This window comes from Eucyclogobius newberryi, unplaced genomic scaffold, assembly GCF_026437365.1.
Source record: "Eucyclogobius newberryi isolate DKJ021-1_F unplaced genomic scaffold, fEucNew1.0.hap1 SCAF_1, whole genome shotgun sequence".
In the NCBI taxonomy this organism is placed as follows: domain Eukaryota; kingdom Metazoa; phylum Chordata; class Actinopteri; order Gobiiformes; family Gobiidae; genus Eucyclogobius; species Eucyclogobius newberryi.
In genome coordinates, this window is record NW_027315723.1 from 32,069,271 (window position 1) to 32,092,457 (window position 23,187).

At 41.9% G+C, this 23,187-nt stretch overlaps 1 protein-coding gene across 4 annotated transcripts in view; it reads right to left on the bottom strand.

Moving 5' to 3' along the window:
• Positions 1 to 23,187, bottom strand: part of enah (ENAH actin regulator) — a 31,340-nt gene that overhangs the window by 3,075 nt on the left and 5,078 nt on the right. Inside the window, exons 1-11 of one of the 4 annotated variants that reach the window (XM_072444001.1) lie at positions 21,407 to 21,564; positions 15,554 to 15,719; positions 15,217 to 15,394; positions 11,109 to 11,181; positions 5,981 to 6,360; positions 4,359 to 4,454; positions 2,782 to 3,080; positions 2,583 to 2,704; positions 2,464 to 2,512; positions 1,848 to 1,893; positions 1,475 to 1,541 (exon numbers count right to left, since the gene is read on the bottom strand). In XM_072444001.1, the coding sequence (XP_072300102.1) occupies positions 1,475 to 1,541; positions 1,848 to 1,893; positions 2,464 to 2,512; positions 2,583 to 2,704; positions 2,782 to 3,080; positions 4,359 to 4,454; positions 5,981 to 6,360; positions 11,109 to 11,181; positions 15,217 to 15,394; positions 15,554 to 15,719; positions 21,407 to 21,546 (1,616 nt within the window). In that variant the 5' untranslated portion in view covers positions 21,547 to 21,564. Of the gene's footprint in view, positions 1 to 1,474; positions 1,542 to 1,847; positions 1,894 to 2,463; positions 2,513 to 2,582; positions 2,705 to 2,781; positions 3,081 to 4,358; positions 5,043 to 5,980; positions 6,361 to 11,108; positions 11,182 to 15,216; positions 15,395 to 15,553; positions 15,720 to 21,406; positions 21,565 to 23,187 lie in introns of those variants that run through there. The other 3 variants (XM_072443990.1, XM_072443994.1, XM_072444007.1) reach the window with 3 other exon arrangements.

Here is a 23,187-nt window from a genome sequence, read left to right on the forward strand (position 1 = left end):
CACTGCCACCAAGTGGTCAACGTCGTAATTGTCCCAGAGCATCTTCTAACGGTTTGGTTTTAGCATATATAATTTAAAATAATGTGTCATGTACTGTATCTTTGTATGAAACATGCTCTGTAAACCCGCTTTCACAAATACTTTTTATAGTTATAAAAATCACATTCAATTAAGTCAAATTAAAAACGGGGTCATGTTGAATATTCAACTCCCTAACATAAAAGTAATTAAAATACATTGATTCTTTAGTGTGGCCTCATATAAATTAAACAGAATTCTAACACATAAATCAGTATGGCCTCAGTGCATGTATGGCCTCAGTGTATGGTCTCAGTGTATGGTCTCAGTGTATGGCCTCAGTGTATGGCCTCAGTGTATGGCCTCAGTGTATGGCCTCAGTGTATGGCCTCAGTGTATGGCCTCAGTGTATGGCCTCAGTGTATGGCCTCAGTGTATGGCCTCAGTGTATGGCCTCAGTGTATGGCCTCAGTGTATGGCCTCAGTGTATGGCCTCAGTGTATGGCCTCAGTGTATGGCCTCAGTGTATGGCCTCAGTGTATGGCCTCAGTGTATGGCCTCAGTGTATGGCCTCAGTGTATGGCCTCAGTGTATGGCCTCAGTGTATGGCCTCAGTGTATGGCCTCAGTGTATGGTCTCAGTGTATGGTCTCAGTGTATGGTCTCAGTGTATGGCCTCAGTGTATGGCCTCAGTGTATGGCCTCAGTGTATGGCCTCAGTGTATGGCCTCAGTGTATGTATGGCCTCAGTGTATGTATGGCCTCAGTGTATGTATGGCCTCAGTGTATGGACTCAGTGTATGGTCTCAGTGTATGGTCTCAGTGTATGGTCTCAGTGTATGGTCTCAGTGTATGGCCTCAGTGTATGGCCTCAGTGTATGGCCTCAGTGTATGGCCTCAGTGTATGGCCTCAGTGTATGTATGGCCTCAGTGTATGGCTTCAGTGTATGGCATGGCATCAGTGTATGGCCTCAGTGTATGGCATACTGTGAGTGCAGAGTGTTGGCAGTGGGTCTTATCTCCTCTGGCTCTACAGATAATGCAGAGTCGAGACTCTCGCTGGGCGGACTCTGAGCACAGCTGATGTGTGTGTGTGTGTGGTGTGTGGTGTGTGGGGTGTGTGGTGTGTGGTGTGTGGTGTGTGGTGTGTGGTGTGTGGTGTGTGGTGTGTGGTGTGTGGTGTGTGGTGTGTGGTGTGTGGTGTGTGGTGTGTGGTGTGTGGTGTGTGTGTGTGTGTGCCGCGTATGCATAAGACGACGTTCAACATCACTCACAATCATGACCTTATCAGACTCTAACTCTAGGGACTAAACCAGCTTCAGTCAATATCACATGTGCCAGAAATGAATACACTATATTATTCACTACCCACAACTTCTGAGCACAAGTGCCCAACAGACAAGATACAACATTGGACTTCTAAAATAAGGATGTACAATCCACAAAGGATTTCCTACCTTCCGATTACAGGAGATTTGCTACCGTTCATGGTGTTTGCTCTTTCCCATGGCTTCCTGGGCATATCTGGACACAAAGAGGATTAGTTTAAGAAACTATGCGTACTGTCCATGGGGAAGGATTATCGTTTGTGTTTTTGATTGCGTGTTTATAGTGAAAGAGCTTTTGATTCTGGTGACCTCTAAACAGCAGCTCTCAGAGTGCTGTAAAGAGCTCTGTAGCAGCTGACCTAGGGCCAACCCACTTTCCCTGTGCACTCTTCAATTACAGCGCCAGCTTGTTGTTGTGTAAACAGTGATCCACAGAGTGCAGACACATGAGTGAAAACACCCCATCTCTGATCTGGGATGATGCAGGAGCTTCAGGGCTCACCTGGGGTGCTACAGGCAGACACTTTAGGTGTTGAGTCGCCCTCGTCCTGTTGGTCAGAAAAACAGAAAAACACATGACACAGAGACATCTGAAGTGATGACTATGAACTTTGTATTATTTACACATATACAATATAGTTTCCCTTGATTCTACAGGTGCAATTCCTCAGCAATGTGTTGTCCTAGTGTGTTGCAAAGTCATAATCCAATATTCTAGTTCAGATCTTTTATCTTATCTCATCTTTTATCTTATCTTTTATCATATCTTAAATATTTTAATTAATAATGATAAATCAATTATTCAAGGCTTTATTCGATAGGACAACTGTAGCATGAAATGTGGAGAGAGGTATAGACCATTGGCACATGTGCAACACCTTTAACCACTGCACCACCAGCGAGCACTCACTACCAAGTACTACATATGTGTGAATAAATTCACATTTTACAAGTATGGGGTGTGCGGGAATGTTTTCCATTTATTACCCTTTTACTTAACCAAGAACGTGCCATTGAGGTTTGCAATCCTGGCCCCAGACAACATGTTTTTAGGGGAGGGAAAACTAACACACACAAGGAGAATGTGCCCCATTCTGTCCAAACGATGCAAAGCTTACTGATCTCTGGTCGGGTTCAGGCGACGAGCCCTTTTCTGCTATTCTTCTCCTGCAAAAAAGGGGAGGAAAATTAGAAGATTTCTAAAAATTCTTACTTTGCATTGAAATACAATAAATACCTTCTTGCTAGCAAGGCGCTCATCTCCTCCATCAGACCACCTCCAGGTAAATGCCCATTCCCCCTGGTTTCAGTTTTGGCACCTGTCAAGGTGGTTACTAAAGCAGATGCTGGATCGTCACTCTGGTCAGAGAACGACACATACAAGGGATATGATTACGTTCAAATGTTGGGGGACACTAAAGTCACTCTGTACTTACCCGTGGCACTTTGCGCAGCTTGGCTCCAGCGAGGGCGGCAGCTAGTCCTGAAAGAGGGCGGTCCTCTGCTGGACTGAAGAGCCCAGCAGGTAAAGGAGGGGCTGGCGGAGGAAGAGGAGCTCCTGGTGGAGGAGGGGGCCCTGGTGGAAGTGTCAGGGTGAGGGGCAGCGGAGGCGGTGGTGGTGGGGGGGGCTGTCCTGGCGGGACTGAGGGAGTGATGGACGGGCTAGTCACAGTGGAGCCGGGTGGCAGGGGGGGAGGTGGAGGAGGAGTGGGTGCACTTAGGCCAGGGGGGGAGTCTGAAGAAAAGCATGAGGGGAACAGAGGGGAGAAAAAGCTATTTAACTTAAACTCTGCAGTTAAGAGACAACCCAGAGACAAGCAGTCTCTGATGTTCAATGACTAAAGCACACTACACACACACACGACAGACTTTACACGCACAAGGAAACCAGAACCGTGTCATGGATTAGATGAAGTGTGTAGGACTTAATCTTATTGCATGCTTCAAAGACACAGACTTACTTTACAATAGTTTTGTTCTTGAATGTAGAAAACTGGATAATACTGATAATAATAAATACTGGAGCCAGTAAGCAGAGAGAGACGCAGGCTATGCTCATGTTAGTGAGTCCATGCTAGATCAACACTCACACAGATGTGCCACATGTCTTATAGGGAACAATAGAGCTTTCAAAGTCAAAAGGTTCTATTGTCCTCCTGGAGTGGAAACCTAAATAGTGTTAGGCTTACTCCTAAATCAGATAAATAAGTTATCTGAAAACGGCTTACACAATATAATGTCTCTATTACACTAACGCCCTGGGCCCCATCATGCCCCGCGTGTGCAGGAGATGCATTGGTTATAGATCGTAGTCTGCGCCAAGCCCTGTCATTTGCCATTCCAAAGATAACCCCTGAATTCTAAGACAGAAATGTTTTAAAGTTGTGTTGTGGCTGGTATGTACTGTGCCCTCCACCAATAGAGCTCAGGACTCGTCACACCTCATGTTAAACCAATGGGGATCTTAAGATCCTAAATGTTACACTTTGCGTTCATTCAAAAGGCTTTGGCTGTTGTATCTCAATGGTATTACACTGTGGGGAGGTGTTTTCCTGTAACATCTGCTTTTTGATGTGTGATCCCGAGCTCTATATTGACACACCTCGATTAAACATATGGGAATATTGCACTGCAGTTTTGTTAACATTGTGACCTTAAAACTAAGCTCAAGTTAGCCAGCAATTATGTTTTTTAGGTCATCAAGTCCAACCATGTGTTCACCAGGACAAAATAAATAAATTATCCTGTTTTCCAAGCTGCTCCATTAACACATGCATTTAATTTCATGTATTACCCTGGAGTTCAAGAGTTAAGATTGGAATATTTCCTCTTCCCAAACACAAATCTTTAAAAAGAGTGAGATCCCTTCCTGTAATATTAATAGTTTATCAAATGATCCATCCATTTTATTGAGCTTCTTTGTTTGTACTGCATTTGGCAAGGGTACGTATGGAGGGTATCGTACAGTATGTGTGGACTCAAGGGGAAGTCAGTGAAATAATGGAGCTCTTACCCTGGGGCTTTGAGGAGGGCCCTCGAGGCATGGTGTCGGGGCCACTGTCTCCTGCCAAGCCTGACGACAAGTACTCCGCAGCTGCAGCAGAGGGCGCTGTAGAGGCAGAGGGCAAACCAGGAGCCTGCGGTGAGGAGGGGGCAGACGAGAAGGACGAGGGGAACGGCAAGGTATGAATGGGCGGCGGGGTGGGTGGCGGTGGGGTTGGACAGCTGGGACCCATGGGAGTGTGGCTGTGAAGCACTGTGACTGGGGAGGGCGCAGGGTATGTGGGGGCACCGTTTGGGGAGGGTGACGGAGGCCTATGAGTGAGAGGAGATGGGGACGCGATCGGGATGAGTGCCCTAGGGCCGGTTGCTTTCCCAGGGGGACTACTAATCATGATGGGAGGCGAGGGGGGCAGCGGGGTGAAGCTACAGGAAGGCCACACAGAGGACTTGGGTGGATGGGCTGTAGGTGTGGGTACTGGAGGTGTGTCTCCCTGTTGACGCCTAGGGACAGTGGTATAGTGAGGCAGGACCGGATGGAAGGCCGACCCAAGAGACGTAGCAAACCGAGAAGCGGCGTGCCTGAGCGGGGGAGTGGGGGGCGCACCTGCGCTGGGGTACGCTGGCGCAGAGGGAGAGGATGGTATAGACATCGGGCTGAATTCCTGAGTGGGAGTGTATGGGGTGCTGTCATGGGCTACATGTGGCAAAGGTGGACAAAACAAGAACAGACAGGGAAGGAAGTGAGGAACAAGGAAGAGAGGAGACAAAGAAAGCAGGCACAGTGCACACGGGAGGATAAAACAGAAGGTTATGATAGAGGAGAGATGGGATGTGAAGGAAGGAAAAAGAAGAGAAGGGTGCAGATGAAGCAGGAAGAACCAGCAGAGCTCGACCAAGGTCTGTTATAGATTGTGTGTGCATTTAGCTGAAGTTAGTGAACATGTTAGCTATAGAGCAGAACACTCCAGCAGCGGTATATCTGTCAACACTCGGATACAAGCAGCAGGTACAGAATTTACTCCCAAAATAAGGTCAAAATGTTCTGGTTTGAGGGGAAACGTATGCATCAGGATTTGTGGAGACTGTGCACATTGTATTGGGAGGTTCTTGGTAACACTCAGCCTTAAAACACGCCTCTACAGGAGCTTAGGAGTTATGTAGTGCTACTCAATTCCAACAAATGTCCTTACTCTCAAGTATGTCGGCGCGTTCCATGCAAAAAAAAAAATAATAAAATGTTTCTTCATTTCAAACTCACTACTATTATTATTTGCGACATTTAAATTAACGTCAACATAGCAATTTGAGCCACAGCTCCCACTGTTCACAAAAACGCTGCATCAAAAACAAACTGCTATTAGTCGATGTTTGTTTGTTTTAGATTTACTGATGTGCTTGACTCAAAGACACAGTCACAATCTGTGCACTTTAGAATGAATCTAAAGTGTCTCGGTGTCTGAGAAGCAGCTCACTCCAGCGTTAGAACAGTCCAGAGTTCATTGAGGAATTGGTTAGCAGCAGTTAGAGAAAGTTCATCTAGAATGCACTTTAGTTTAAACAAATCAGGTTTTTGTGTGGCTGATGGGCCAGTGCTTACAGGTGAGAAATAGTCTCAGCAGAATGTGGGCTCACCTGTGTTGGAGGGGCGTCTCCCTCTGTCCCAGTCAGGCTGCTCTCTCTCCGGCTGCTCGTTCTCTCGCTCCATCACTTCAGCCTCCTTCTGCTCCAGCTCCTCCTTCTGCTCCAGCAGCTCTCGCTGCTCCACATGTTCCAGCTCTTGACGTTCCATTTCGTGCTGCTCCCTTTCCAGTCGTTCCCTTTCTAGCCGTTCCCTTTCCAGTCGTTCCCGTTCCAGTCGTTCCCGTTCCAGTCGTTCCCGTCCCAGTCGTTCCCGTTCCAGTCGTTCGCGCTCTTGGCGATCGCGCTCTTGGCGATCGCGCTCTTGGCGTTCTTGCTCCTGCTGTTCTCGTTCCTGTTCCAACTCCTTCTGTCTTTGTAGCTCCTGAAGTTGCCTGGGAAAAAAAATATTGTGGTCACAATCATTTATATAATAAATAAATAATATCTCTTATCTATCATGAATCACTTCAGTGTTGAAAAACAGTCCATTATATATGTATTCTTTAATTCCTGAAGAGGACAATCGCAACACACTGCATTTTGGTGTGAAAGCTGAGAGAAAACTCAACAAGAACAAATAAAACCTTTGTCAGAGTTCAACTTTTCTTTTGCTATGGAACTTGGAAGATTGAGGGACACAGACAACAAGACTGTTGACAAGAAAATAGATTGTTCAAATTAGACACTAGATGTCACTAGAGGACATCAAGAGGGAAAACCTGCTGTCATTATGTAAGCGAGTGGCACAAATGTGCAAAACTAGACAAATCTAAAAAAAACTTTTTTTTTTTTCAATATCTTAATAGTTGCATCTCCTAGAACATGAATGGACTGAAAAAATAACCACAAAAGAGGAATATCTGCTGCAAACCACACCATGAAGATGGCGCTGTGGACCAACATGCTTTTAAAATGTTTTAAAATAATGATTTAGCCCAGTCAAATAAAGGGTTTTAAAAATTCAGATGACTTGGCTTCCGTTTTCCTGTAACTTCCTTTCAATGCGCACCTTCAATATTGGTTAACTATTTAGACAATTTGTTTGTCTGCTCTCATTTCATTATAGAAGTCAAATCTTGACGTAAGTATCAGACGTCGACCCGAGAGTAGCCACTGGACAAATCTGAGAAAAACAAATAGCTTTCTGTTGTGATTCACATGTACTTATTTACTGGTCGTTAACTAAGAGAGGATAGGAAGTTGCACTCAGAGAGAACCCTCCCATTGAGTCCACAAAGTTAGCAGTGATGCAGGCCAAGATTTGGAACAGAGAAACACTATGCTCTGCTCTGGACTGGAGGTTCTAGCCAATAGTCATGGACAGACAGATCACACTGACGGGAGAGGAAATCCCTCCTCTGTCCTAGTTCCCACGCTGCCTTAGCTCTTTGCTCATTCAGCAGGGCACAGTCAACTTGCATTTGTAGCTACTAAAACTCCTACTTGTGACCATATCTGCTTGTCTAAGCCCAATCTCAGATCTCAAAAGCCAAGCCTGGTTAAGTCTGGTTGAAACTTGGATGGAAGAGCACTATGAAAACCAGGGGCCACAGTGGTATGGCTCTAGTGCAAACTACTGTGTCCTTAGCCACGCCACTTCATCCACATCACCTGATATGAACGTGTGTGATTGTAGGTGGTCGGAGCAGCCTCGCTTCAGTTCACCTCAGGACAACCTCTTTGCACAGTAAAAAGCATTATTTGTCCATCCAAAGCCAAACTCTATGATGGACTACTTTTTGAGCACACATGGAACTCTGCACAGTCTTTGTTCCATTCTGTCAAGGTGCCAGTGTAAATATGTAATGTTCACTTCACTTAAGAATCTAAACTAAAACCACAACCAACAACACATCTCATACAATAACTGTACATAAACAATGCGCACGACCTCCCCCTTCTCATAAATACAGCACACACTTGAGGAATTTCATGATCGGCTGCCCAAGGAATGCAAAGTGTCTACATTGGCTAAAAATAGCAGAATTTGTGGCTGAGGTGTGTGGATGGAAGTAGTTCGTCTCCGCTCACATTCCCAACAGAGCGTTCCTGTACAGTGAGGTAAGCCTAATTTAGGCCAAATGTTGCATTTGAACACCTTTCCTTTTTTGTCCTAGTCATGTCCACACTAAATTTGGTTCTTACTAGTTCCTTTTATGGATTATTCTGCACTTTTCTGTCACTAACTACTTCACAAAGCAAGCTTAAGATAGTTTGCAGATGGTCAGAGGTAAAGGGTAGAGTTAATGCACCACTCAGCGTCAAATACCAATAGGCCAAAGATTTTTCTTATTTGAAGTCTGTAACATGACTTGTTCAGCTGAGCATTAGTGAATCTCAGGTCACATTTTCATTCCCTTTTGTCCAGGTTGCCATGAGATGAATGGTTCTCATAGCAGAGCCAGCAAGAAGGATTTCCATCAGGATTTGTCCCTCAGTAAAACACCTCCTGATCTGCCGTTTAGCTGGTGTCGCACTTGGGTCTTGACAAATGTTGCCAAGGAAACTGTTGCTAGGCAAGCGTAGGCGGTGACACACACTGCACCATAGGCATATAAATTACCCCCACATACACATACTGTATGTTCATCCTGCTTTTGACAACAACCAACAGAGTGTTTGAAAGCCCCAGGCAGGTCAGGACTGAGCCAGCAGCACACATGGCCAATGGTTTAGGATTTCAGGCTCCGACACACTTTTGCACACTGAGGCACATTGGACCCGATGGGGAAAGAGAGCGTCTCCGTGCGGTGCCTACAGCAGCATTTAAAGCACTTCCCAACTCATCACACAGCACAAGCTTGTGTTCTACATGCTTTTCAAGGCATTTTTCTGTTGATTGCACAGAATAACAACCCATATGAGTCAGTGTTTATAGGGGTCTCAAAGGAGTCTCACTACTTGATGCTCTTCAAACATAATTATTCAAGAGTTTCACACACAGTGACATGACATCTTGTTTTGAATGAATTGTTAAGAATCTAAAATAATAATAATAAATCCAGCAGGGCTTGGAGAGTAGCTCTCATATCTCTGAGTTCTGATAAGAGTCACATTTGTGAGAAGACAAGCAAAAGGCATGACTTTTCACATTTTAACACATAATGTGTTGACCATGCACTCTTTGTTTCGTCTCCACTCAGCTCCAATGAAAGGGTCATATTTCTCCCTCTATCTTCAGTAGCAACTTTTATGCACGTAACAAAAATATGATCATAATCTGTCTCCTGGAGTTTTCACATAATTGAAATGTCACTTAAACAGTTTTAATGAATATTTATTATTAGTTCTTTATTATCAGTTTATGCTCTCTGTAAAAAACAATCTAATTAAAGACGAGATGTGTCCAGCACATCCAAATACACAATACAATTATTAAAATGTAACATTTTATACTTAGCAAGGATTTGAAGGATTTGACAGTGATTGTGCCTTATATTATTATATTACGTATATGGTTTCTAGTCACTTTTACTGCCTGATTATATAGAGATTTTAGGGGTATTAATGTTGTTTCACTTGCCCGAGACTCTGCATTACCCATCGTCGTTTGTATGAGTAATGCAGAGTACATTTCAGGTGTATATAAAAACTGATTTTTTAACCCAAATGTGAGGTCCAAGACAAACATACATAACATTTGTCCCATAACGTCAGAGAGGCAGCAACAGCAGAGGTGTCATTTCCATGCACATAAATAAAGGTGTCATCCACATACGAGTAATCATCTGAGTAATCTGAGTTTAGGACCAGGTCTACAAGACTCCACCGAAACCTTTGAAGCTCCCTGTCAAGAAATTACACATGAATCAATGCTATTACTTAACAGTCAGAGAACATAATTCAACTTAGAATATTAAACGACACAGAAACGTCAGTCTTTTGTGTGGCTTGCAAGGAAGAGGAAGGCTTAGCCAAGTCAAGCTGTTGTAAGCAACCTGAACGACTTTCCAAAATCACTCTCAGCGTTCCTCCCTCTTACAAGTCATTTTATTAAAATCACACATAGAAAAGAAGGCGGGTCACATTTCTCATTGGTCAGCTTCACATCAAGGCACTTGTCTTTTACGACTCTTTGGTATTATCTTTAGAGATAAAAACCTTGGTGAATGTTCTACCCATCTGGTCCCCAGGATGGGAGGAACATTCCTCACGGCTGCTTCTACAACATCTTCACACATGTTATTAGAAATACATGCCTTTCCCTCCCCCCAGGCTAATGATGCAGATAACTTTTAACACACAAATATAATCATATATTTACATTTTATCACACTCCCACGACAGTCATTACATTTCGTAAGACTTGTTGCGATGATATCTACGTAGAACTCAGACAAATTCTTTCTCACACTTATTGTGCTTTATCTCCTATATTTTGTAAATATAGTTAGTATATTTTTTCTATTTTACTGTACGATAGGGACACGCGCTGGAATAGTTTTTTAAATTCAACTGTTTTTGACTTTTTTCGGCTGGATTTGAGCGTTTTTCGTTGCGTTCGTTGTGTTGTTGTGACGTGAGCTAGCTCCGAGCGAGCCCACCGTGAAGAAGAGGAACTTCACGAACGATCGGGACACGCACTGGAATCGCTTTAAATTAACTTCTTTTGACTTTATTCGGCTGGATTGAGTGTTTTCGTCGTGTCTTGGCTCTGAGTCCCCCGGCTCCGGCCCCGCCCCCCGGCTCCGGCCCCGCCCCCCGGCCGGCGCCGTACCGCGTTTCCACAAAGGAGGAACTCATGAAACTGCGGAGAACAGTCGTCTTACCCGGAGATCGTCACGTTATCCCGTCGCAATACTGACCTAACCTAATACTGATGTGCAATTCTGTCGTATGTGCAATTGCTGTTGGAATTCATGTGCAATCTATGTGCTGTCGTGACACATATTCATGTGCAATTACTGTCGGGATCACATGCAATGGTATTTATTTATTTATTTGTCTATGGGAGTTTTTATTTATTTATAGGAGATCTTCTACTGAAAGTGTTTTTCAGACTTCCTATAAGTGATCTGTTCTTCTGTATCTACCTCTGTATCTACCTGCGTTGCACCAATGAAATTTCCCCATGTGGGACAATAAAGGAATATCTTATCTTATCTTATCTTATCTTAAATGACCGAGGGACATATTTTACCTTCTGTGGAGGTCCAGCTCCTCTGTTGTGGGGCCATTCTGAACTGCGGGCCCCTGTCTGTGCAGTGCGGCGCCTATAGAGGAAGACACATGTTCAACCTTTAAACTAAAGTGTGGAAAGTGATGCTGAGGAGCAATCATTTGTCATCAAAATAAAACATTGTCTCAAGTGTAGATTCAAACATAAGTTGCTCCAAGGAACATCTATATAGAAAAAAACAAACTAAGTACAGACAGAGACCAAAAGATTGTGATTTGTGTATTCTCTGATTCTTAAATCCTGGTCCACTTGTACTCAAATACTGTCACCGCTTTGCTTTAATTTGTCAAAAAGTTCTTTCTTAGAGTCAACTGTGTGGTCTCCTTTAGTCAATACATACAGAGATCAGTTCCCAGCATGGATTTGTCTTTTAGGTATACCTCCCTCGCTAAAGCTATTGGCTAAAGTATGTAGCGAGTCAGGCAGCAGTTCAGAGGTCATGACCCTCGAGTAACAGTGCAAGCAGTACAACAGCCTTAGTTTGGACAGAAATACTTTACGTTTTCTGCCGTGACACTGTCGCAGCCCGTAGCCTTTTTGTCAGCCAAATGAGCTATAGCTGCATTGTAAACTTTAACAATAGCTATTGAGAATTATAAAGTCCAGCTGTTTTGATTTAACAGCCAACGGTTTTGTTCCCAACCAGAAAGTTTCTTCGGGGCTTGAACTGTGGATCCCTCTAAACTGGCTGGGAGTGAAACTGTTAGCTAAAGAGCCGTTTACCTTCTGTAAGAAAAAAGTTTAAACAACTCTATGCCTGGATGTCTCAAAACCCTCGTAATTGAATAACATACACGTGCAGTGCATGAAGCAGTTTTAATGCGTCAAACATTAGAGTTATGACTGACTGTGGTACAAAGCATTGAAGCTTCATGAAACCTGCCTCTGTTGCCTTAAAAATACACAAAAGAAATGTTCCCAAAAGTATCTAATCAAAAAGCCTGTGGGGTCTATAAAACTGTACAGGGCCATAGAATGTTGTGATGTCATCTGAAACCTAGCATTAGCTCCCAGTGTTTCCAGGCTATTCAGAGCACATATTTGAAGCTTGTGTCATCATCTTTCCTATAGCTGTGCGGACGCTCTGACAAGCCCTGGCTCTGGATCATTTGCCTGTCAGCCTCAGCAGTGATGGAGAGGTCTAACTGCCCCACTGTCCTTCTCAACTTTCTGTCTCCGGCCCAAAAATACACCAGCCGCCACATGCAGGAAGTGAGACAGGAAAAAAGGCCTGTGTTTCTGAACATGTGAGGAAATCTGTTTGGAATCACAGCTTACTTTTTACATTTACGTATTGTTTAATACTTGCCATTAGATAGAATAAATGTCACAATTAACATAAGAATTAGCTGTGTTCAGAATTAGCCAGGTTTCCTGTGTGTTCACAATGACACAAAACACTCAGACAAATCCAGCTCAGCTGTTCGACGCTCCCCAGAGGAGCAGCTGTTTCAGGTCGCTGAGCAGAAATGATCACTGCGTCTTTTGTGAGCCGTGCCCACACTGTGCCCACACTGTGCCCACCTGTGAAGAACAGGTAGAGCTATTTCATAATGTATGATTATTGAGTTTATTTATTTACTTAATAACACGTTACACATTAGTTGTGTGTCAAGTAATGTACAGTTACTTTTCATAACAGCAAGATTTAAATTTAGTGTAGATAACTTCAATACCAGAATTCTCCTCTTTTATTCTGAAAATGAAGGATGTTCAAATAAAATAAAAGCCCTAGTTGTGGATTTGTGATAGAAAGACATGACTAAAGCTTTTATTTGGTCATTTTCTAAATCTTCTTTTCTAGTGAAGACAGTGAAGCCAATTACTAAAGAGAAAAACAGACCCAGAGCCGTTCTTTTGCCTTTTCAGCACTAATTTGCTGGCTCATCAGGCCAGGACACATCACATTCTCTGAGAGAAGCCGTGTTGTGGAGGAAAAGAGTGGATCAACCACAAGTCTCTTCTCAATGTACAATTACCCAACACAGTTCTTCATTTGCCCAGCCAGTTATACTTTAAAACGCTGTATATGACAAGTTAGCCTACACGCTCGACTAAAACATAGTTAACATCATTATTTTTAAGATTTAACAAGTAATTTTACCAAGTTTTTCTTAATTTGGAAAGTTAAACAACTATACTGTAAACAAGGCCCAGAGCCAATTTACACAATAGTTATTATTTCACAAATAAAAATATGTCAATGCCTTGAATTTGTTAAAGGTCGGCTATAGGGCATGTAGCCTGCACTCTTACTGGTTTAAAAATGTACAAGCAGCATAGAGGAATTCATTTATTTATAGAGCTATTTAAAAACAGCACAGCCTAACAAAGTGTTGTAAATATTAAACCGCGAGACAAAACAACACAAACAGGAAACGGAAAAAAAGAAAAATGCTAAAACCTTCAAACAAAGTTAAACAGCAAACAAAAACAATGAGTTATAAGAAGAGGTTTAAGAACAGGAAATGAGTCAGCCTTTCTGATATTTAGATTTTGTCTTTAGGAAGACAAGGAGAGCCTGATCTGCTGAGCTGAGAGCTCAAGAGGAGGGTAGGGCATTAGTCAGGAAATGAGCGCCCGGCTCTGAAGACATCAAAAACAAATAAAATCAATTTAAAGTTAATACCAAAGTGTTTAGGCTGTGGAGGTATTGGAGAATGAGAGATCCAGTTAAGAAAGTGAGCACTAGCTGTAGATGTGAAGTGAGGTTTTGTTGAGATCTTTGCAGTTAACTAGTCGTCTGAAATAAAGGAGAAAGTTCAAAATTGTGGCGAGACAAAAGCAGGTTCTGGGCTTTAAGTAGTGACCATCCACATCAGAGAGAGGGCTTTTATGTTTACACCAATACAAGTGATTTCAGCTTTGGAACTGGCGACCCAAATGAGAGACTCATGAGAGGCTCACGCTGCTTTGTGATTGGATAACTGAGGTCCAAAACACATCATCAAGTCCAAGGTGTTTGTAAATAGGAATAAAGCAATATTACAATTATTTTCAGTTAAAATAATATTTTTCATGTATGTGATATTTGAAACAAACATGATACATAGCCTCCCTTTGAATGAGTGTTTAAATTGTCAGAATAAATTGTTTCTTGCACCTAAATTGTTCCTGTATTTTGGAGTGTATTTTGATTAGTTTCAGCCTAATCACTAATAGAAACCGTCTGATTAAATCAGAAATCTGAAAACAACCATTCACATTCTAGAATTTGATCATGTCTCAGATAGAGAGTGGGGCCTGTGTAACTATGGGCAATTTACAGTTTTTTGAAAGAAACATCCAAACAAGAAATCCACAAGCGATGAACCTTTGGGATTGGTTCCACAATCTTGATCTTATGGTTTAAGTCCTTTCAGATGAATAAAGGCACCAATTTCTGGGGCTATTATTTAAACTGACAGAGAAGACTTAAACGTTTGTGCCAGTTTTTGTTTCATGCGGATATGCTCAGTAATTACATATGGACACAAATTAATTTTCTACTGCTTGTTCTCGTTAGGATCGCTGGTGACTGGAGCCTCTCCCAGTGACTTAAAGCCTTCAATATGACATTTAAACCTGAGAATTCTGACCTGCTCCATTTTTAACTATAGAGATCTCATGTGAACACAACCATCAGCCAATTATATTTAATACAGGTGCTAGTAGTTCAAATTAATATTGTTAAAGTGCAGATTTTCTTTGTGATACAAGGAGTTCTTACGTCTCGTCACTAAGAGAAATCATTTAACATTTAAGTTTTAGATATTTTATGGCAAAGTCCAGTGCAATAAATAGGGAAAAGAGACTCCTCATCTGAGGTTACGGCAAATTCTAGAACATGAACTCTGATGACAGAAGGATTCTTTTTGAGAACTCAGCATTACTTCCTGTGTTTTTCAATGTTTCTACACAAACTGCCACTTGACTATGATTAATATTTACCACAGGAACTATCCCACCATACAATGAAAAACATGACAAACTGTCCTTTTAACATTAAACAGAACATTAAATGTTATATAATGCATTAGTGGGACCTCTAACAAAGCTGTGGAGTCATTGGAAGGCAAAGTGCTCTTACCCGTGTCCTGAGAGTTGAGCACCTCCAGTGCGTGCATCATGGCACTGGCAAACACGTTTGCGTCTTCTTTGCTTCCAAAGTTGAGGCCATAAACCTGTCGGGCATCGCGCCACTGGTGGAACGTCTGCGTGGCCTGGTTATATTTCAGGCCTTTGGGAATGGCACAGTTTATCACCACCTGTTCAAAAGGTAAAAGCATGACTTAAACGTTTGACATTTAATTCTTCCACATCATCTTTCCCTTTGTCTTCTGAAGAGCACTAGTTTATCAGGAGCATTCTTCAAAAAGTGCATTTATATGAAAGGAACATGCGTAGTTAGGTTGACAGATATTGACCTGGTGGTCCTGTATTTTGCGTCCTACCACCCGAAAGGCGTTGTTTCCCGTGTGGTGGTAGATGTGCACTCTGCTGAAGCCAGTGGAGCCTCCGGCAGGGACCCACTTCTTGTTGGCATCGTCGTATACCATGACAGCAGCCCGCGCCTGGCAGATGCTCTGTTCACTGCGCAAACACAAGCAAATACACATGTAAGCATAGTGCGCAGCTAAATCAAACATTTTGAAAGTTATGTTCCTGGGCCTACAATCAATAACTTATTTTGTTACACTGTAAAATAACCGCATTCCAAATTATAAATGCAAATTGTGAGAGTCAAAAAGGTCATTTTTGTTTGTTTTCCAGTGAAACTCAAAGATGTTATTGTGTCTCAGGGCTCTTTGGGTCAGTGAAATCAATCTCAGACATCTGTGCCAATGAGTTTGCCAGGTAAGTCCAATTAAAAGGAAAAAAATAATTAAGGACGTTAAACATTACCACCACCACCACTTCCACCACATTAACCTTAACACTACCACCACAAAGACCACCACCACCACCACATTAACCTTAACACTACCACTACAAAGACCACCACCACCACCACATTAACCTTAAGCAAAATGGGAAAGAAAAAGGATGTCTCTAGTGTCAAAAAGCATGAAATAGTTGAATGCCTTGGACAAGGTATGAAAACCATAGATAGCCAGACAAATACTTCAGATTGAGGGAGCAGCTGCTACAATTCCATTACAAAGCAGCAAACAGCTATTTGAAGCTGCTGGTGCCTCTAGAGTCGAACATCAAGGTGTAGGATCCTCCAGAGGCTTGTAGTTATGCTTAAACCTTCTATTCTCACTTAACCAATGCTCACGAGGGCTCCAGTGGGCCCAGAAATACATGAAGACTAATTTCAAACGGTCTTGTTCACTGATGAGAGCCGTGCAACCCTGGATGGTCCAGATGGATGGAGTGGTGGATGGTTGGTGGACGGCCAACATGCCCCAACCATGCTGCGACGTTAGCAAGGAGGAGGCGGAGTCATGTTTTAGGCTGTAATCATGGGGAGAGAGCTGGTCGGCCCCTTTACGGTCCCTGAAGGTGTGAACATGACCTCTGTAAAGTATGTGGAGTGTCTGACTGACCACTACATTCCATGGTACAAAAAGAAGAACCGTGCTTTCCGTAACAAAAAATCCTCTTCATACTTAACAATGCTCCATCTCATTCTGCTCCAAATCCGATTTAAAACTCAACAACTACGAAAAGAAAAAGGAGGTTAGGGTTTACCTTGTCTGAAAAATCACTTAATTTCAGCTTGAATCAGAGCGTTGCTCTATGGATGTGATCCAGAATATGAAGCTCAATGAACTTCACTGCAGCAATCATATTTAAAATACATATTTCTGCAACGAGGACACTCTACAATGAAGTAAAAGTAAGAATACAATTTACATCATATGGTTACTTTTAGATTTAGTTTGATGAGAGCAACACCTCCATTATCTGATGTTTACGCAGACAGAAAGCACAGTGAGCACTTTGAGCAGAGTGGGTCTGGACACAACTATACAAGCTCAGTGAACAACGAGGCCTTCACATTAACCACTGTACCAGCTTGTTTAACCAAACATAACTGCAGGCTGCAGATCTCATTAACTAAGTGTTATATATGTCCCTTGTGTGCAACCATAGGTGAGAGAAAACAAAACCTTTGGACAAATATTCGTTAATTCAACAGAACTATAACTGTAAGGCAAGTTTAATTGTAGAGCACAATTCATACACAAGGCAATTCATAGTGCTTCACAAAACAGGAAAAAATTAAAATCACAAAGACATGAGAGGAATCACAAAACAGTTTAAGACATAAAAGAGAAGAGTGCAAAGAAAATCATTTCAGTCATTTGCACAGCTAAACAAAACTGTTTTTAGCCTGGATTTAAACATTGTAGAACCTGTCTCACATCTTCAGGAAAACTGTTCCAGATTTTAGCTGCATAAAACTGAAACGCAGATTCCCCATGTTTAGTCCTGACTCTGGCACCAGCAGGAGGCCGGTCCCTGAGGTCCTCAGAGTCCGAGATGGTTCATATGGCACTAACATATCCAAGATGTACTTTGGTGCTAGGCCATGGAGAGACTTGTACACAAGCAGAGCTGCTTTAAAGTCTATTCTCTGAGCCACAGGAGCCAGTGCAGAGACCTGAGAACAGGACTAATGTGATGGTACTTCCTGGTTCTAGTCAGGACTAATGTGATGGTACTTCCTGGTTCTAGTCAGGACTAATGTGATGGTACTTCCTGGTTCTAGTCAAGACTAATGTGATGGTACTTCCTGGTTTTAGTCAGGACCCGAGCAGCAGCATTCTGGATGTACTGCAGCTGTTTTACAAGACGCAAAAATAATCAGACAGAGGAACACCGACCACATTGACATTTGAAATATTAACCCCCTTTGTAATTAGAGGATCTAGAGCGTGCCCTTTGCAGTGGGCGGGGCCACTCACGTGCTGAGTAAGACTGAAGGTTTCAAGGGCAGCATCAAGTTCACTGTATCAATGACAAAACAAGTCAATATTATTCTAAAATGTATAAAGACATGACAAAGGCGAATCTGAGGTGTACTGCAGGACTGCAACTAACGATTATTTATTCTTTCTATTAATCAATTAGTTGTTTGGAATGTCCTGTCAATTAGATTTTGCTAACATTTTTAACAAATTAAAACCAAATAAAGCTTAAATAAAGTGATGCCACTTGAAGACATCTTGAGAGAATACATTTCCAGCCAAAATAGGTTTTATTATCAAAAACACAAGCATAGCTTTAATATAAAGCCATAAAACCTCTTCTCTCTGCTTATCTGTAAGTTCAGATAACAACTTAATCAATTTATTTTTGACGCCCGAAATCTCTTGAAGAACTTATTCGATTACTAAATTCTTGATTAACGTACTTCAGCCTTGGTGTAATGTACAAGCACAGGTTTCAAACTGAAGATGATTCTACCTGGGCTAGAAATTTAAGGCAGTTGTGAATATGCAGGATTTATAGTAATATGTTCTTGCTCAGTTCACCTTCTGTGGGAATGTCATATCATGAGAAAATAACAATGATTATTATAGTTTATTTGGTGGGGACAGTGCATGGTATAAACAAACACGCTGCATTGCACCTGACATCCCAGCCATCCAAGTTCTAATCAGACCCATACCTTGTTAGCTTCACGATCTGATAGCACAAGTTGGTATGGCCACTTTCAGAATCAGAAAGTAATTTATTGGCATTGTCAGAATTTACAAACTGGAACTGGCTTTGGCATTAAGGTGCAAAATACAACAATGAATAATAATAGTAGCAAAATGTAGCAAAAATGGCATGCATACAATTTAGATATAAAATAAAATAGATTGGTGTAAAATATACACAATTTACAGTTGGTACATTTCACCAAGTTAAAAAAGTACAAATAAATGTTTTTCTTTTCCGTATCGCCTGCACAGTTTTACACTGAAAGGATGCGGAAGAACATCTTACACAACTAAGACAGTCACCACCTGTCACTACTAAGTTTAAAATCATTCAAGTATGTCTTTACACAGCTTTGAGACCTATGAACGCTTCACTGGTGATATATATTGTTAGGACAAAATATGTAAATTGAAGTAAGTTCACAGCACATGGCAGTGGCAGATCAAATCTGAATGCAATGTTTTTGAAAACATTAAAAGGAGGTCTGCGATTGTGAGGTTTTCTTTGACAGGGACACATATGAAGCCCACTCTTTCTGGACTCTGGATCACATTTGCACCCGAGAGCACCCGTAGAACAATGTTTGAATCATCCCACAGCAGCAATGTCAGTAAAGTTAGCCAGGGTGCTGTGCCAAATGAAGAGTATTGCATGAGTATTGCAACCCTTTCCCTGAGGGGACTGTGGGTGACCCCGAGTTTCAGATGACATCACAATATTCTCTTATTTCAATGGAGATGGGGGTAGGCAAATTACTAAAGATCATTTACAGATGTTGTTGTAATATACTGAGTTCATTGGGCAAATCATTGATCGAAAAGGGACAGGTTCAACATTTTGTCACGTTCTCTTCCTGTCACCATTTCTTGCAAGCTTCTAATATAAAGATTCCTATGGGGGAAGCCCTTTCTTGCAGTCCCTATCCATGAACCACAGAAGGAAACACATTCCCAATCCCTTTGGTGACAACGTCGATGAGCGTCTCATGCTCCTGCCAAACTTCAATGGTGCATGCTCTGTGGTTTGGAGATGGGAAAAAGTAATAGTCATAATAGCAGGTACATACCGGTGGATTTCCATTCTGGAGGCCAGCGCACATCTCTGTTGAAGGATGACACTTATAACGGCATATTCTACTGTAGATCAGTATTCATGATCCAGCCCTGCCTACCCCTCCTCCACCACATCAACAGCGAAGCGATATCATGGCGTTCCTCTCAAACACGTCTCCCAGACCTGGCCAGTGCTGCCTTTCCCATGGCTTCCTCACTATGGCTGGATCAGTATGGCGGGCGCAAAGGGTATCCAGGCAACAGGTAGTCCTGTGGGTGTAGCGAGTGGAACCTGGGAGAGTGCGCTCAGTCACAGCACATTTGTGTGCATCCGACAGCTCTTCCTCTCGCTCCTGACTCACACCCTGCTCGGTGCTCCCACAGCACAATTAGACACATTGTGCAGCAACAGGGATTATACCTCAGCACAGTGCAGCGATCAGGCCAAATTCAGCACAAATAAAAACAACCATTTGGGCCTGGGCGATATGTCAACATTAATTTTCTACACAAATTAAATTATAAGATAAGATAAGATATTCCTTTATTGTCCCACATGGGGAAATTTCATTCCTTTCATTGCTATCAATATCAATTTCCTGTTCAACAACACAATAATACAAAAAAGGTCAAATTTCCTTAATGATTTTCTAATTCTGAACTCTGTTCCAAACCACATGCTTTTACTGATGATGAAGACAAACAACAACAACTCCAACAAAAAGACCAAAGCATTTACAAATTGAAATGAATTGAACTCAAATCTAATTAAATTAGTTTAATTGTAATGTTAGCACAATGTAGCTATTAGCCACTTGCACTTTTCCAAAAGAATTACAACAGAAAATCAAATAATATTCATAGAAATGTATTACATATATTTTCTTAAAAAGGTTAATTAAAGAAGACGTCTGTTGAGTCACTGGTGTACATGTGTGTACAAGGACCTGACGGCTTGAAGCTCTGGTCTGGATGTCCCATGAGACTCCAAGAAAACACCTGTGTTCTAGACTAACAAATGTTCAGATCACATTTCTGTCATGTGAACTGAAAGATGGAGATCATGTTACAGTCCAGACAAATAACGAAGTAAAGGACAGATGAAAAGCACAGTGCTAACACTTTGAGAATGGTCTGTGTGCTACTAACACAATAACAATATCTATCAAAATGTACTTTATAGAGAGATAGAAACATCTAGCGTAACCTCCCAAAGAAGGCTGCAACACAATATTTCTGCCCATTTGTGGTAAATGTTTGTGGTCCATTCGCATTTTGTGCGATACTTGACCTCAACCAAGACATTTAGAGGCCCATTTTTCCACAATTCCTGATGCATTGTGAAAACATCATCTGAATACCTCTTTCAAGATAATGCAAAAGACAAAGGTGAGCATTAGATTAAATACTCAAGAGTTGACAGTACAATGACAAAAAATCTGGGTGTGCAAAAGTTTTCAGATTGAACACAACGTGGTAATAGAACAGACGCTTCAGAAAAGCCAGGTGACAAATGCATACATTGTTCAGTGTGATACATTCAGTCTCCCGTCACATAAAACTTACGAGTCTCGGGTCATTTTGGTGTTGATGTTTCTTCCACATCCACCAGAAATCCTTTTAGAGGACCCTTTGTTCTTCTTGTGTTCCCCTAACTCAACAGTATGATGTGTACTGTCAGGCCAACTGTGAAGTTGACTTGACATCAAATTCAGACTGACAGTGACAGGGGTGGAGGCCCCCCCAGCCCTACCCCTGCCACACATGCACGGGCCCTAAGCAGAGCAGCTGAGTGGGGAAATTGGGGAGGCAATGAGTCTCCAAAACAGGTTTCCAAAATAGCTGTTGTGTTCACAGGTCACAAAGGTGCAGAGAGCACAGACAGATTCATGTTGTTCAAAGACAATTTGTCATTGCAGATTAACAATGTCATTGGATGTGTCATCACTGTCAGCAGTTAGCCGTGGGAGCTGAAGCCAAAATAGCTCTGCTTGAGCAGAGAGCCATCTACAAGTGGGATAGGTTTAGGGAGCACTGCATAAGCATGACAACCATGCTCAGGTTCACAATATTTCAGGGACAATTTTGGTACTCAAATTTATTTTTAATAGCTGTTGGTAGTGTATTTAAGCAACTTAGTAAATAATATTAAAAATGTGTTCAAGGACAAACTACCCAGCTCAACAATTGCTGCTGGTTATTGCTTTAACTTCATTGCTTTGGTTGATTACACAGAGTAATTATGCAGAGGATGGAAATGAGACAGCTGTGTGCTGTCTGCATCCAGCTATCCATGGGTTTCCGAATGACAAGAAGTTTGTACTGTTGTCATAGCAATTAACAATTTAAAACAAAATGTAATGTACTTTGAATGGAAAAAGTCCACAAAATGTTGCATAAAACAGAGGAAGCAAATGAATAAGTAAACTCTGCTCTGGTCTCTGAAAGTTGCGAAAAGTGCTCTAAAACTTTTCACAATTAATAATTAGAGACTCAGAGTAATTAGGTAACCGAGCAATACATTTGTACCACTGCAAACCATTTAAAACTAGTTATTTTTCAAATTTTAAAGAAGGTAAACAAAGGGACAACCTCTATAAAAGGTAAACTGTTGCTCAGATGTATAGGAGGGAACATTAAACTTAATAAATAATAACATAATTTAGTGTGGACAAAATGTATTTGTGAACATTATTTACTTGAATCATAATTACTGTTCTTGAAACCTAAGACCAGCATGTTTTATTTTCAGAGTGTTTGAAATGTTTTCCAGAGATGGACCTTGAATGCAGCTTACAGTAGATGTCAGGGCCACCTGACAATCATTTCAGTGAAATTATCTGCTCTCTTAATGGGACATTGACACAGGCAGTGTGACTAGGAGATGTCTAGAGATGTTTTACTGGAGGTTCAAGACAACACAGGTCAAGTCAGCTGTGGCTGGGTGTGAAGCAGCCCTGCTGGAGGCATCAGTTTACTGAAGCCCCAGGAGCAGTTGGCCTCAATCCAAGCTCAGATGTCAGCAACAGAATCTAAATATACTGTAGGCTAGGACCAGGTCTGCTGCAAAGTCATATCCATAGAAGGAGTCCATACAACAAACAAAGCAAAGCCTCCATCAGCATTGTGTTGCTCTACTCCTCAACCACAGTCTAGCTCAAAGTCAATGTCGTACAAATGAAGTACAACACGTCTAGGATTCATTCTCGTCACACACAATTATTACAAGTATTCCGATACAGGTTCCACAATACAATATGTATCCTGATACACAAATATCCCGAAAGAAAAGTGTAAAAAGTTAGACAATAGCATTTTCGATTATGTAAAATAACAAATGTATTGGA